Consider the following 16,673-nt stretch of genomic DNA (forward strand, 5'->3'; position numbering starts at 1 on the left):
CAGGTCAAATAGTAATTCTTTGACTTTATCCACACTGTTTTATATTGGATAAAATCTTGTTAGTGACATTTTAGGGTCTAGATGTCATACTTACAGCTTCTAGCAAACTTTGGCTTTCTCATTATCCAAGCACATCTATTTATGAGTGTTGGCCAAACTTTGGTTTTGCTAACTCTAATTTAAGCATATACAGTATCTCTTATTTGACCATAATTTGGCTATACCTATATGAACAAAATTTTGGGTTGGCTTCTTAGAGTCATGAACCAAAGGTGCCCGTAAAAACTCACGGAGTATTAAGAAGATGGTGGACTACACCATCCAAGTAGCAACGTCCACGACTCACATGTATCATGTACGTGCACGTGAACGAAGAACAAACAAACTGTTTCAGACCGTAAGTGCGTATCTTCATCAACAAATTAAAGTGGTTCCTTTCAAAAGACCATATGTTGCTCATGTTTGCTCCTAGTCCAGGGGCCTATATATAATAGATAGAGCCCGTGGACATTATTAATTTGAATTGGGCCTCGAGAATGTTGGACCAGGCTGCATTGCTCCGTTTTGGAGCCCATTCATGAGGGGAAATTGCTATGGGCTTGCTAGTTCGCTCAAGAATCAAGATGCACAAGATCAACCAAGAGACGAGTTCCACTAAAAAAAACAAGAGACGAGTTATGTTAATTTCAATAAATTCTTATTTTTCTTTGTGTCATAACATGTTAAATTTTTTGTCCTTGTTTGACTATAGAAACAATTGTAAATTTTAGTTGTCTTTGTGCCAACACAAATCATATTCTGTCAAATTTCTGGTTTTGTCTAAGGGGTTTTTATTCTTAGAACCGAAAAATGCATATTGTGCCTGTAGAGATGGCAACGAACTAAAACAGCAATTTTAATATAAAATATATGCAATAATCGTCGTCTGAAACAAAAACTAAAATTCAGGCACCTGGATTTTAGCAAGTCCCATATTTTAGAGACGCTATCCAAATAATTTTCAGAAATAAGTAAACAATGTTGCTTTTTATTTTCTAGAAGTTACTAAACAACTCTTCTAGGAAATATTACTAAAATATCCTTTTCAGAAGTCGCCAATGGTTGGGGTAGACGCTGGTATGAGTTACTGTATATCTCATGACGTTGTGTTCACCTCTCCTAACATTGTATTCTATATTTGGCACTCTATAAACCACCTTGAATAAAAAAGTTGTCTTCTTCAAAGTTGTATATCTCATGGACCATGCATTACAACTTTGATATAGTGTATGTCTGCATCCGAGGTTATGATTAATATTGGGGTTCCTAAATTATAAAATGCCTGTTAATATCTCATTGAGATCCGTGATTGGGATATAAAGTTTACCTTATTCCGAATTCAAAATAAAATATGAACTTATTCGCTTAAGACAACCACCTCTAAAGGTAGCATTTCTAGAAGCAGAGAAATGCTTTCCTGAGCAGCAGTACCTGCTTTTGCACACATCGGCCTTTCAGACTTGCAGAAAGTATAACATGGGCCCGGCCCATGTATCCAGCACACAGTCACAGACTCACTACAGTGTCTCCATCCATCGATGACGTTTGCTCAAAAAAAAAAACATCGATGACGTACACAACAATATTTCCGAGAGCATGTCTCGCGCAAGAAAAAACAAAGTTTCAGATGAGCCAAGCATACATCGATAAACTAGGTTTTTTTTTATAATGCATGAATACATTAGTTACTGATCACTTTTAGTATGACTGCTAGTTTGATCAACTATGTCAGCTTGCTCGCTGCGCAGAGCAGACCTTTGTAATTAAACCAATGCAAGACAACGACGCTTATATATAAGTTATATGTTACACTCATAATGCATGCTCATGGCACCGTGTAATCATGATTCGTAATCAATTAATTCTCTTCTTTACACGAATAATCATGCTCCTAATCCCGCTTAAGATAATACTAGTACTAGTAGTATGACAGTCAGTCAGTCACAGGCTCACAGCAGGTAGCAATGCATGTAGTGATATAGTATCGCCGCCCTAGCTTGCTAGCGACCTCGAGGTCGAAAGGTACGCGGCGCCGATCCATGACCTCCATGGATCATCCATGGCAGGCCCTGGGGTAGGCCAGGAGGTGTGATGGCCGAGGGCTCAAGCGGAGGAGGGGTCCAAGTCCAGGTATATAAATCCACAGGTCATATAGTCTATTAGACATTAGCAAACTAATAAAAAGAGTGACATAGAACTGGCCAGACGGTCAAAAAGACAACATCAACATTTATTTCCTAGTTTTCTTTCCCCACGGCCCTCGGATAAAGAGGAGACGAGGAGTCACGCTGCACACAGCACACTTTGATCGTGAGTTCACGACATGCGCCTTACACACGCGGAGCTGGCGAGCCGTGCCACCGCGAAGAGCTATACTACCGGAGACACGGACATGGCGCACGAGGACGGCGACCAGGCATGGCTCCACGACGACGACATCTTGATTCTTGGCTTCTTACGAATTACGATCACTGATCAATTGTTTAGGCCTAAGGTATTTTTTTTCTTTTTATTTTTAATCTAAATTAATTATTTATATAGTATTTCAGACTTCTAATACTTTGTACCCATATAGTCATATTTTTCTTCTAATTTAGGTGTTAGAATTTTAGAATGTTACCTAAGAAACATTTGTTATGAGTGAGAAAAGAAAACGAATATATTGTTTTTTAATCTACATTGTTCCTCGATAATTATCATACATCTACAAATATATTGCTTAATCTACATTGTTTCTCGATAATTATCAGACATGTTAAATTAAAAATATGTTATTAAATTTGCTTTTATTTTGTAAATAAAATTAGTGCCTATATATTATAAGATTTTATATATAGTCAAGAGGGACCGTTACGATAAGATTGCCAGAGGGCCCTTAAAATCGTAGGACCGGCGCTGGCTGCTTCCATGGCAATCTATATTTTTGCAAGTTGGGCAAGTTGCCCCTGGGCTTTTGGTCTTGGAGGCAAGAAAAGCGACGACCAACCAACGCAACGATGGCTACTCCATTCCATCTCCCTGATTCCTGAAAACCATCAAGCTGGCAGCCGCACAAGTCGCTTTCCCGAATTGGGCCTCCACCTCCTGGATGCATGGCCATCATCATATATATCCTCCTTGCTCCTCCCACCCTTTGGCTCTCTGAAATTCCCTGAATAAATATGACCCCCCGATCTGACGTTAGCGCAACTTCAGCTTGCAATCATACATACATACATACAAACATATATACATCATCTCCTGTATAATCTTTACATAGATGCTTCTCTGCCCTTGACAACTGAAACTACTAGTGTAGCAAGTTAGGCACAAGCCGGCTTGGGTGTAGGTCCAGCAGGAGCTTAGCTGATAGAAACCCATTGATGAGAAGAACCATGAGCCCTACTGTTCAAGATGTGTCTGGATGGCCATCCATGTGCAATGCAAGCAAGATGAACAAAAGGAATAAAAGGAACACTGGGACGTGGAGAATGGAAAACCACAGAGACAGGGTGTTGTGCACGCTCTCAATGACCATGATTAAACACCAATAATGCAGGTGCTTATCCCGTCCCAGCATTATTGTCTTCTTTTAAATCATTAAAGAACAAAATTTCTGAACCAAGTTGTTCCACAATAGTACCTCACTAGGGACTGGAGTAGTAGTGGTGTCGTCAGGTACAACAGCATCCATCATCAGATTACTTTCCAACTTAAACACCTACTAACAGTTAAATAAATGGAGTACATACAAATATGCATCCTTACAAACAAGTACAAATTGTGCTTACATGAGGAGACAGGGGACAACCTTACATTACTCTTTTTCTATTTGAGATGAGAGAAAGTACTAGCGGGGCAATCATACAGGGAAGGTAGGAAGGAGGCAGGAAAACAACAAGGCAAGGAGGTGGTGACTGGTGAAGCAGATGTGGGAGAAGACGACATTTCCACCAAAATAAGTTACAACAGACCGGCTCATTCATGTATCTGTGTCAGCATCCAGTAATCCCCCTGAACCAAACAAAAGCTCAATCACTGCTCTCGCGATTTGCACCTCCCACCAAACATGCTCTCTTTTTCTCTCTCCTCTTTCTCAACATGTAGACAACGGATCCATGGCGGGAAGATTCATTCCAGTCTGTGCAAACTCGGATTTCAACCATCCCCGTGGCCATGCACACTCCAGGCAGCAGCATCTGTGGAAAGTCTTGCACTGCTTTGTTATAGATCGTGCTAGCTCTGAAATCCTACGATTTATTTACCTAAGCTCAATCACTGCTCTCGCGATTTGCACCTCCCACCAAACATGCTCTCTTTTTCTCTCTCCTCTTTCTCAACATGTAGACAACGGATCCATGGCGGGAAGATTCATTCCAGTCTGTGCAAACTCGGATTTCAACCATCCCCGTGGCCATGCACACTCCAGGCAGCAGCATCTGTGGAAAGTCTTGCACTGCTTTGTTATAGATCGTGGTAGCTCTGAAATCCTACGATTTATTTACCTTGACGGAGCAGGCAACTGTGGGAAGTGACAGCAGAATCTAGACAAACCAGTTTGGCCAGCAAGATAGTCATTGAGATTGCCCACTGTATTTAGAATTCTGGAGTGGCCATAATTTGGGGGTACATAATTTACAGGGTACGAAGGGCGGGCCTGGTGTAAGCGGTAGAGTCTTACCGCCTGTGACCGGAAGGTCCCGGGTTCGAGTCACGGTCTCCTCGCATTGCACAGGCGAGGGTAAGGCTTGCCACTAACACCCTTCCCCAGACCCCGCACAGAGCGAGAGCTCTCTACACTGAGTACGCCCTTCTATAATTTACAGGGTACATTGGATGGAGCTGACAGTTGCCTTCAAGCTTTGGATTCTTGGCAGACAGATCGACACCGAGTCTTAGTTGTAACATCCCATCAGTGTCTTCCTTACCCTATCGACAACACGGTTCCTGTTAGCGAGGCTGTTTGCCAAGGGGAACTCTTTGCTGTCATCCAGGAGGAATCTGTAGACCTCCCATTGACGCTCGGATGCTGCTTGTCTCCCAATTTCAGCCTGACATGACAAAAAAAAAGTAAATACTAACTCACAACGAACGAACTGGCTTGCTTTCTTCTAGGTTCAGTTAGATCCGAGAATTCTTACAGAGAAGATGCAGATCCCGAGTGCTTTCAAAGCAAGAGTGGCATCATAGAATACGCGTGGCCGTCCCTTCCCAGAGAGCTCAACCGGGTTGGCAACAAGGAGTTCTGTGTCAGGTCCACGACTGACAATCATAACCCTAAGAGGATGGAGCATCTCAGATCTCAGGCGTGACCGCAGAGCATCCTGTTTCTCAGGATCAACAACCTTTTTGCCATCTACTTGTTTAACGAAAAGATCAACCTCTCGGCAACCTTTACTGACTGACCCTTTCTTGTCTGATCTGAACCGCCCGTACAATATCTGAAACAGAGTACCAAAAAACGTAGTATAAGATAATACGCACAAGGCATTTGAACTTTATACAAGTACATTCATGCATAGAGCTCCAAATACCTGAATGTTGCAGTCCTTCATCGTCCTCAATATGTCATAAATGAGCCCCTTCTGATCAGCGCAGATAATTTGAACTAGCGTGTGTGCAGGGCTCAGGGAATTGTCAAAGTTGATAGTGGCGGTCTGAACCTTCTTCAACTCTGCGCTAAGCGAACTCGAGCAGATCTCGCTGTCAGCTAGTTCCACCCTGAACAGTTCCTCAGCAATTTTCGGTGGAAGAGAAGAGAATCCCTGCTGGAACCCTTCTGCTGATAGAACCTCGCAGCTTATGGAAGGACCCAAGGTAGCAATTAGCGTCGAGCAAGTCTCCTCTTGCCTTCCCTTTTTGTGCAGCAGTTCCCTTCAGAGAGAAAACATGACCAGTCATATTTCTGAATTACTGCGTGATGCTGCGATAAGCAGTGCCATAAAACTGAAGCTAATCCCTCAGGCAACAATAGATACAAAACGGTTGCGCCCTTACATGCCGTCGGTGATAAAGAAGAGGTCCACAACTCTTCCGTCTGGTGTGGTCGACACCTTCACTCTGTGGATTATAAGTTCTAAGTCTGATAGTATGTGCGTCACATCTGCAGATGACACGGCACAGTCAGTACTATTCCAATTTCATTCACAGAGCTGACATTAAAAGCCTTTTAACACTTGAGGCATGAAGAGACAGATAGATAGGTGGTCATAGTTACCATGCAGCAATCCTTTGCGGTCCGGCGACAAGAGCTTGAGGAGGTAGAACTGCAAGGGGCCTGGCTGGCTGATGTCCGGGTAGAACGGGATGGAGTAGGAGGAAGGACACACGGACATGAGCCGGTTCTTGAGGCTCGCCCACCGGATTTTGATGGACGAGGAGCGGGGCACCACCCAGAACACCACGAAGCACCAGTGGCCGTCCGTAGACACGTCTGCTAGAATCACACACAAAAAGGAATAGAATTTTAGACGACAGCAACAAAAGAGTTGCAGGCAGGTTCGCAGAATTCTGAACTGCAACAAGGACCGAAGGACAAGCATGTACTATTATCACAAGTGAAGAGCTGCAAATTGTCGGCATGTACGGCACGGTCAACATAGATAGCAAGTAATGAGCTGTAATGATTAAGGAGACGACATGAACTGTAGCAAGATTGGTGGCAACTTGGCAGTATAAAGAAAGGGATGGGAAATGGAAGGTTTTGTTAGATTGATCTCCTGACCGCCTTGGTCTCGCGCCCTGATCGGGGGCGCCCAACCCTACATGGTTGGTGGGCCCCCGTCGCACTGCGCTATATAGAGAGGTGGGGGCCGGCGGCTCAAGGTACGAGGTTCGCCGTGAGCCGCAAACCCCACCGACAAACCCTAGACCGATCTCGAGAGGGCGCGCAGCCAGCGACGGGAAGCTCCGCTGATCCTCGCCGTCGTCACTGCTACGCCCGACCGCACTGCATCGACGTCCGTGCAACCTCTACTCCACCCGTCGCTGCCCGTGTGCTGCCTCCATCACCGAACCCGCGATGGCCAGCACAACCGCGACATCATCTGGAGGCTCAGGTTCATCACCAGCCCCTCTCTCCCCTATCTCCCTCTCGGTGTAGTGTTCTAGGTCTAAATGTGCATGTGTTTCATGGATCTATGAGTTCATCCGCCTAGATCTACTCTAGTCAGTCCACAGAATGTTAACAATGGTACCAGAGCCTACTAGCACGTAGATCTAGAACGGGTACCGATTAGAAAGGAAAAGTTGATTAGATCCAGTGTGGATCTAAGCAGAAAAGGGGTCACCCGACGTTCGGTTGAACCCTAACTCGATCCGTCGGATCTGAGAAAAGAAGAAGGGCTCGGTTTTCATGCAAAGAACGAACCCTAAAACCCGAAAGTGATTCGGGGAAAAGAAAACAGTGGCCGTCTCAACCCTAACCCTAACCCTAATCGTCAAATCGGGCTAAAATCCGAACAAATGAATCAAAGAAAGGGGAAGAGGGTGGCTCGGTCACCTCGCCGTCGAGCACGCCGGCGCGCGGGGGAAAAGGAAAGGAAAGGAACCGATTTCAAATCGGAAAACCAAACCCTAACCCTAAAAAGGAAGCCTACCTGGGCTTCTACCCACCGCCGGCAGCATCGCCACCGCGCGGATAGGAGACCGCGGCGTCGCTCCCGAACGGCGCGCGGGACAGGGCCGAGATCCGCACTGCACCTCGCCAAGCGGTCACGGCAACAGGGCACCACCCTGCGGCCCCTCGACGGCGGCGTGCTCAGCCTCGGGCGAGCACGCACGCCGGCGAGAGGGCGCTAGACGGTGCCGCCCTTCTTCCCCCTCGGCCACTGAGGACGGCTGCTGCTGCGGGTCTCTCAGAGCTGCGCTGCGGGGTGAGAGAGAAGGAGAGGAAGTGAAATGAACCTAGGGTTCAGGGAGAGGGGCTGGCCGGGTGGTTTTGTTCGGGCGAAACGGCCGGACAGCCGTCCGATCCGATCCAGCGAACAGGATTTGCTGGACCAGCTTTAGGCCCAGGCGGGCAAACGAAATCCTGGCCCAGGCCCAGGTTGCGGCCTGGGCGCGGGGGAGAAAGCGCCGCGCGGCTGGGCGCGGGGGTGCGCTGAGCGCGCGGATGGGCCGCGGCTGCTGGGCCGTTTTCGCTGGCGCGCGCGCGCGTGGGCAGGCCGTGGGCCGCGCATGTGCTGGCTGGGCCGAAATGGTAAACTGAATAGAAAAGTCACAGTTTTTGTTTTTCTTATTTTCCAGAAAACAGTTTGATCAATTTGAATTGATTTTTTATGATAATTTTCTGTACAAAATTTATCCAACGATATTTTTTGTTCAGTAAATAGTAAATTTGCTTCTGGAAAATAGGAAAAAGATTATTAAATGCTAAAGTTTCCGCTGCGTATTTAAAGATGTAATTTTCATTATTAAATTCGAACCAACGGGAGAATTTAATTTTGAAAATGGATATGTTTTAAATTGATTATAATGTTGTTGTTATTCTGACCAACGTTGATTAATGACAATATTATAATGTTTTTTGTTATACATTAATTCTATTTCTGCCCAACGGTGATGTAGAATTAGTGTAGAAAATAATTGTATGTTTTAATTTTGACCAACGTTAAACTAAGGCATGCAATTATTGTTGTTATTTCTGTTCTCACCCTATTTGAATTATGTTTTCAGGAGGATACAACTTGATGAGTTGTATCAAAGAAATCCCCACTCTAAAAGGTGATAACTATATTGAGTGGAAGAAAAAGATAGACCTGGCCTTTATCCTCGCTGAGGTGGACTGGGTTGTCACCACACCGTGCCCTAAAGAACCTGAGGCACCGGTGAGGGAAACAGATGAGACTGATACTGCATGGCAGAACAGAGAGCGGAATTTTGCTCCCGTAAAGATGTCCTATGACCTTGAGCATAGGAAATAGGTCACTGCCAACAAGAAGTGTCTGGCAGTGATAAAGAACACGATTGAGCCTGCTATAGTGGGCTCAATTCCAGACTGTGACACGGTCACAGAGTACCTAGACAGAATAAAGAGTCAGTTCACTGGCTCTTCAAAGACATATGCAACCCAGCTGGTCAAGCAGCTGGTCACAGAAAGGTACTCTGGTGGCGGCAGTGGCATTAGAGAGCACATACTGAGAATGAGCAATCTGGCATCTAAGCTCAAACCAATGGATTTGGCACTCAAGGATGAGTTTCTTATTCATTTGATTTTTGCTTCTTTGCCCAAAGAATTTGACACATTTGTTGTTAATTACAACATACAGCCTGAAAAATGGGATTTGGAAAAGCTCATAGCCATGTGTGTGTAGGAGGAGGAAAGAATAAAAGTTTCACAAGGTGGTTCTGTCAACTACCTAAAAGATAAGAAAAAGAACTATAATAACAGTTCTTCCTCCAAATCATCTGGAAAAGGTCCCATGCAACAGTCTCAGAACCAGCAATTCCCAGTGGCTAAAGACCAGTGTCTCCACTGCAAGAAGACAGAACATTATAAAAAGAATTGTCCTGATTTCTTAAAGATGATTATGAAGAATAAAGGTGAGAACATTATTACGTTCGTAAATGAATCCTTGTATGTAAAGTTTTCAAAATCTACTTGGTGGATTGATTCATGTGCAACTATTCATGTTGCTAATTCATTACAGGGATTCCGTTCGATGAGAACTTTGCAAAGAAGCGAAAGTTTCATTAAAGTAGCAAATGGAGAACAAGCAGATGTTGAAGCCGTTGGTGATCTTCCGTTAGAGCTTGCTGATGGCTTCATAATTATTCTTAGAGATGTTCTTTATGTACCTTCTTTGCAAAGAAATTTGATTAGTGTTTCAAAGTTGGACCATGATGGTTATGATTGCCATTTTGGAAATGGCAAATGTCAGATATTGTTTAATAATAAATGTATTGGTCTTGCCTTCCGACAAGACGAGCTTTATTTGTTATCACTTCGTGAAAATGTTAATTCCGTATGTGATGTGAATGAAAATGTATTCTCATCGAACAATGGAAACAGAAAACGAAAGAGAGCTCAAGATGTGTTGTCGAAATTATGGCACTGTCGTTTAGGCCATATTTCGAGGGGGAGAATAGAAAGACTAGTTAAGAATGATATTCTTCCTCCATTAGAGCTCTCAGAGTTAGAACAATGTAGATATTGCATAAAAGGAAAGTATGTAAAGAAAATTAAGAAAGATGCCAAACGAAGCGCAGGAATTCTACAGATTATTCACACAGACATATGTGGTCCTTTTCCTGTGAAAAGTGTGGATGGTTATGATTCATTCATAACATTCACAGACGATTACTCTCGTTTTGGCTACATTTATCCAATTAAAGAAAGAACAGAAGCGTTGGATAAATTTAAAATATTTAAAGCAGAAGTTAAAAATCAGCATGATTTAAAGATTAAGATAGTCAGGTCTGACCGTGGAGGAGAGTACTACGGTCGGCATACCCCATATGGACAAGTTCCTGGACCTTTTGCAAGGTTCTTACAGGAGAATGGTATAGTCGCCCAGTATTCAACACCGGACGAACCTCAGCAGAATGGAGTAGCTGAAAGGCGTAACCGTACCCTGATGGATATGGTGCGTAGTATGATAAATTACTCCACTTTACCCACGAGTCTGTGGATGGAGGCGTTAAAAACCGCCATTCATATTCTCAATAGAGTACCAAGTAAGTCGGTGCCCAAAACACCGTATGAGTTGTGGACAGGTAGAGTACCCTCACTTAACCACTTGCGTGTGTGGGGGAGCCCTGCTGAGGCTAAAGTTTTTAACCCAAACATTGGAAAGCTAGATCCCAAAACAGTGAGTTGCCATTTCATTGGCTACCCAGAAAAGTCAAAAGGTTTTCGTTTCTACTGTCCTAACAGACATACAAAGTTTGTGGAAACGAGACACGCTGTCTTCCTAGAGGATGAAATGATTAGGGAAAGCATGGTAGCTCGAGAAATTGATCTTGAAGAGAAGCGGGTGTATGCACCCACTCCGATCATTCATGAGCCATTTTTCTCACTACCTGCTGTTGCTGCACCAACAGTACAAGACACTGTGGTGCCAGCACCTGTTGTTATCCCGCCTGTGGCAATAATGAATGATGATGAGGAACCTGTGGCTCAGGATCCTATAGAACCTATTGCCACACATGAGGGGGAGCAACAACAGCCTCAAACAGAAAATGTGCCAATTGAGGAGGCCCCTAGAAGGTCTCAAAGAGTTAGAAAATCAGTCATTCCTGCTGATTATGAAGTGTACAACACTGAAGAATTTCAAATAGAGGATGATCCCACCTCATTTGAAGAAGCCATGAAAAGTGACCATTCATCAAAGTGGCTTGAGGCCATGGAAGATGAGATGAGATCAATGAATGCAAATAAAGTTTGGGATTTGGAAATAATTCCTAAAGGAGCCAAAACAGTAGGCTGTAAATGGGTCTACAAAACAAAACTTGACTTTCAAGGGAATATAGAGAGATATAAAGCCCGACTTGTGGCAAAAGGCTTTACACAAAGAGAAGGGATTGATTACAATGAGACCTTTTCTCCAGTCTCATGTAAGGATTCCTTCAGAATCATAATGGCATTAGTGGCACATTACAATTTGGAATTACATCAGATGGATGTAAAGACGGCATTTCTCAACGGAGACTTAGAGGAAAATGTTTACATGGCACAACCGAAAGGTTTTGTCATGGAAGGAAAAGAACGTTTGGGATGCCGCCTAAAGAAATCTATTTATGGATTAAAACAAGCTTCAAGACAGTGGTACTTGAAGTTTGATCAGACAATAAAGAATTTTGGGTTTAAAGATAATGTTGAGGACAATTGTGTCTACGCAAAGTTTAAGAATGAGAAGTTTATCTTCCTTGTCCTGTATGTGGATGATATCTTACTTGCTAGTAGTGATGTCAGTCTACTACTGGAAACAAAGAAGTTTTTGTCCTCAAAATTTGATATGAAAGATCTTGGTGAAGCTTCGTTCGTTCTAGGGATCGAGATTCACCGAGATAGAAGTAAAGGGGTATTAGGACTGTCACAAAAGGCATACATAGAAAAAGTCTTAAAGAAATTTAGTATGCACAAATGTAGTCCCTCACCTGCTCCCATAGTCAAGGGCGACAGATATGGGGATTTTCAATGCCCCAGGAACCAATATGAGATCGATCAAATGAAAGTGGTTCCATATGCTTCAGCTGTCGGAAGCTTGCAATATGCTCAAGTATGTACGCGCCCTGACTTGGCATTTGTTACCGGGTTACTTGGCAGATTCCAGAGCAATCCTGGAATAGAACACTGGAAATTGGTAAAGAAAGTCTTGCGTTATTTACAAGGAACGAAAGGCCTCATAATGACGTATAGAAGATCTGATTCACTCAATATAGTGGGATATTCAGATTCTGATTATGCGGGAGATAATAGAAAATCCACGTCTGGATATGTGTTTACTCTCGTAGGGGGAGCTATTTCATGGAAAAGTTCAAAACAAACCGTCACTACATCGTCCACAATGTATGCCGAGTTTGTAGCGTGTTATGAGGCAACGGGGCAGGTGAACTGGCTAAAGAAGTTCATACCCGGTTTGAAGGTGGTTGACGACATCAATAGACCACTGAAATTATACTGCGATAATAATCCAGCAGTACAGTATGCTCACAACAATAGGTCAAGTGGTGCTGCCAAACACATTGACATAAAGTATTATGTTGTGAAGGATAAAGTCCGAGATCAGATGATAAGTCTTGAGCATATAAGTACCGAAAAGATGCTCGCGGATCCGCTTACAAAAGGCTTACCACCCAACGTGTTCAGAGAACATGTAGCCGGCATGGGTTTAAGGGAAAGCCTATGATTCCTGGACCATAAAGGGCCCAAAAGTTAAAGTAACTGTTTCAGATCAGAGACGTGCATTGTAGCTGTCAAATCTATCGGCGATTGACCGAGACGATGAAACATGCTCTATGCATCATCTGTGAAGAAATGAGTAAGGTTTAAAGGATTGAAGTTTAAAGTTTAAAGATAAAAGTAATAGTGAGATCAAGGGGGAGAATGTTAGATTGGGCCTTGGTCTCGCGCCCTGATCGAGGGCGCCCAACTCTACATGGTTGGTGGACCCCCGTCGCACTGCGCTATATAGAGAGGTGGGGGCCGGCGGCTCAAGGTACAAGGTTCGCCGTGAGCCGCAAACCCCACCGACAAACCCTAGACCGATCTCGAGAGGGCGCGCAGCCAGCGACGGGAAGCTCCGCTGATCCTCGCCGTCGTCACTGCTACGCCCGACCGCACTGCATCGACGTCCGTGCAACCTCTACTCCACCCGTCGCTGCCCGTGTGCTGCCTCCATCACCGAACCCGCGATGGCCAGCACAACCGCGACATCATCTGGAGGCTCAGGTTCATCACCAGCCCCTCTCTCCCCTATCTCCCTCTCGGTGTAGTGTTCTAGGTCTAAATGTGCATGTGTTTCATGGATCTATGAGTTCATCCGCCTAGATCTACTCTAGTCGGTCCACAGAATGTTAACAGGTTTCCGTTCTAGAAACTAAAAAAGAGCAGACAGGTAACGATGAAACATAAAAAAGATGTCGCCGGTGAGCTGTACACCCAAATCAAATCACTGAAACAGAAATCTGGAAAGGAGGAGAAAAATGGAAGAAAAAAATAAAATCTTTGTCGACGCAACTCCACAACGAGCAGTCAGAAACAATCAAACGGAAGGTGAAAACGAAATCGAAATTGTAGTCCAGCACTCCAGCTACCCGGACTCTGAATCGCAGGCGAGACAAGGAATCGATTTTCGTGCAGAGATGGCCGCGTGCCTCGATTGATTGAACTGAATTTCATCGCAGAGAGGGAGGAAGAAGCCAGGGGGAACGGGAACGGGACGTACCGCCGCGGGCGATGCGGAGGCCGAACTCAAGGATGGTGTGGCAGAGGTCGCAGCCGAGGCCGGCCTGGTCGGGGCAGTTGACGGTGATGACGGTCTCCTCGCCCTCGGCGGCGGTCAGCTGCATGACGACGGCGTCGTCCCCTCCCACGGCGGCCGCCGCCATACCCATCCCGCCGCCCAGCACCATCCCCCCTGCCCCTCCTCCTCCTGGGCGCGCCGCCACCTCCCCCACCGGCATCACCACGCCGGACGCCGGCGAGATTCCGGATCCTACGCCTCTGTCCCTCCCTCCCTCCCTCCCTCCCTCTCTCTCTCTCTCTCTCTCTCTCTCTCTCTCTCTCTCTCTCTCTCTCTCTCTCACCTCCCTCTCTTCGCGGGTCCCGTCCGTGTCCGGTCCGGTCGGGTGGTGGTCCTCTGTCCTCTCCTCCTCCTCTCAACAAGAAAATTATATAACCTCGACGATTGTTCCGCGCGGCGGAGCTTAAATACTGGATTTTTCTGCAGGGTGGGGTAAAACTCGAGCACGATGGATGGTGATGGCGAGGGCGCCGCAGCGGCGGGCGGCGGCGGCTTCATACCTGCGGTGCGGGGGCTGAGTCAGCGCTGGGTCGGCCAGCCCCGGGTGGCCGCGTTGCGTGCGCCGCGCACGAGGGCCCACCTGTCATTGCCTGCGCGTGGGCACCGTAACGGCTACGTGTACTAGAGACAGCTGCGGCCACGCGGGTTTGTGGTTCTAGAGGGAGGGAATCCAACTCTTCTTTCCTCTCCTATGAAACACCTACGTCAACCCTCTTCTGTCCGGGCTTTTCAATTTCGATGTTAAAAGTTTTTCGTCCACTTTTGAAATGATCAAACTCATGAAAATTCGGCTGACATTTTGTCAAATTTTTTAGAGACTTAAACGTGAAGAATTAATTTTTCTAAAAATTATAGACCTAAACAAAATTTACCATAATTTATGACTATCATCTGTTGAGCACAAGAATATACACGTACCGTAAACAATAGGAAATATGAGCCTAGAATTATAAGACATTAATTTGGTTTTCTAAATACCTAGCTTTTGATATGCACCTAGATATATAATATGTCTATATACATGGTAAAAGCAATGAATCTAGAAAAAAACCAGAACATCTTATAATTTGGAACGGAGGTAGGTAAACTAAAAACAATTTTACTAGTTGCACCAAAACAGCTAATAGCAACTAATAGTTGCTATATATGAGCTATAGCTAGCTAGCTATTAGCAGCTAATGGATATAAACTAGATCTAATAAGTAATTATGTACGCGCCATGAATTATCCTATCTTTTATGGACTATATATATGTGTGCACTAGATAAATAAAACAATATGTTTGTTACTAGATCTTTCCTCAATTCCTCTTGAGGAACTGAATACTACACAGAGAATCACACACACACGTCTATGAGTGCACTATTCACTCAATCTATTTTCCTGAAAAAAGAAGAAAACAAGAGGAGGTCTCCGCAATTTTTTGCGGGTAGTAGCAACAGAAAAAGAAAATAAATTGGGTGGGGAACGTTGCGCATCAAATGGGTGTGGCTTCAGAAACGTGTCGTTTGTATGGTTAAATTTTTTTTCTTAATTACAATGATATATAAATCTTTTATGTATTCGAGAAAAAAAATAGGTGTTTGGCTTGGCCGCTAGCTACGTGGTGTTGTGGCTACCGTCCCGAGAGCCACACGTTTGCTTGGGCTTGGGCAGGTAGGTAGCGATCACATCACCATATATATCACCATCACCTGGAAGCTCAACACTAGCTGCCCATTTCCAACCAAATAGCTTTACGATGTGGTGCCTCACCGGCTAGCTCGAGAGACTTCAACAATTTCATTCCCTGATCGATATGTACGCGTGTACCTTATAACTCGACCGGCCATTTATTATGTCCTGATCTATATATACGGATCCGTTAGCTAACTAGGTTGATGCATGGACACATGTTCATTTATGAAACGTTGTCAAATTCAACTCCAAATCCAATAACTTTATTTAGGCCATGTTTAGATGCGCATGTATTCATCTCAATCCACATAAATTTCATTTCAATTCATTCCAACACATATGGATTGAGGTGGATACACATGCATCCAAACAAGCCTCACCGGATGTTCCATCCATCCCAAATTCCTAATCCCATACATATATGCATGTTCTTTCGTACTATGCATTTTCCATTATATTCCTGATCGACATGATATAGGTGTGTTTATGTCCTGGAGGATAAGATAGATATATGACAAAATAAATATCGTTGACCACTCCACGTACCTTTATTTTCTATTGCCTATTTAGGTATTCTTTTTCCCCTTTTGCGATGAACTACTCGTTCTGTCCTAAAAAAGGTGTTGCTATTTTTTGTGATGGTCGATCAAATTTCATTAAATTTAACTAGATTTGCAATATTTATATCTCTAAATAAGTTTATTATAAAAAATATATTCGTTGATTTATCTAGTGATACTAAATTATGCATTATAGATATTAATATTTTTATATATTTAGTTAAAGTTAAAGTTATTTAACTTCTCAAAAGTAAAAATGATATTCTCTATAGGACAGGGGGAGGACAGAGGGGGTAGTACTATGTTGTAAGCGCGTGATGCATGCATGTGTTTTCTTTGTCTGCATCATCAGCCGATCAATACAATGGAGTGTGCGATCCAGAATCCACCACGTGCTATAGCCTACCTAGCTGCATCATATATTACCGATCGAGACAGAGAGGCGCAGATG

The 16,673-nt window shown here is 44.3% G+C and overlaps 1 protein-coding gene across 2 annotated transcripts; it reads right to left on the minus strand.

The window, feature by feature from the left end:
- Nucleotides 1-3,735: 3,735 nt before the first annotated feature.
- On the minus strand, nt 3,736-14,197 carry LOC136517032 (ACT domain-containing protein ACR9-like). Of its 2 annotated transcripts, none has more exons than XM_066510542.1 (6): nt 13,908-14,197; nt 6,236-6,454; nt 6,016-6,121; nt 5,553-5,892; nt 5,160-5,459; nt 3,736-5,069 (listed from the first exon to the last, which is right to left on the minus strand). In XM_066510542.1, exons 1-6 carry the CDS (start codon nt 14,143-14,145, stop codon nt 4,914-4,916), a joined length of 1,359 nt encoding a protein of 452 aa, XP_066366639.1. In that variant the 5' UTR covers nt 14,146-14,197; the 3' UTR covers nt 3,736-4,913. The 2 variants fall into 2 exon arrangements, with proteins under 2 accessions (XP_066366639.1, XP_066366640.1); XM_066510543.1 differs by having other exon boundaries at nt 3,740-5,069; nt 6,236-6,451; nt 13,908-14,196.
- Nucleotides 14,198-16,673: the final 2,476 nt, after the last annotated feature.

Source organism: Miscanthus floridulus, chromosome 17 (assembly GCF_019320115.1).
Source record: "Miscanthus floridulus cultivar M001 chromosome 17, ASM1932011v1, whole genome shotgun sequence".
In the NCBI taxonomy this organism is placed as follows: Eukaryota; Viridiplantae; Streptophyta; class Magnoliopsida; order Poales; family Poaceae; genus Miscanthus; species Miscanthus floridulus.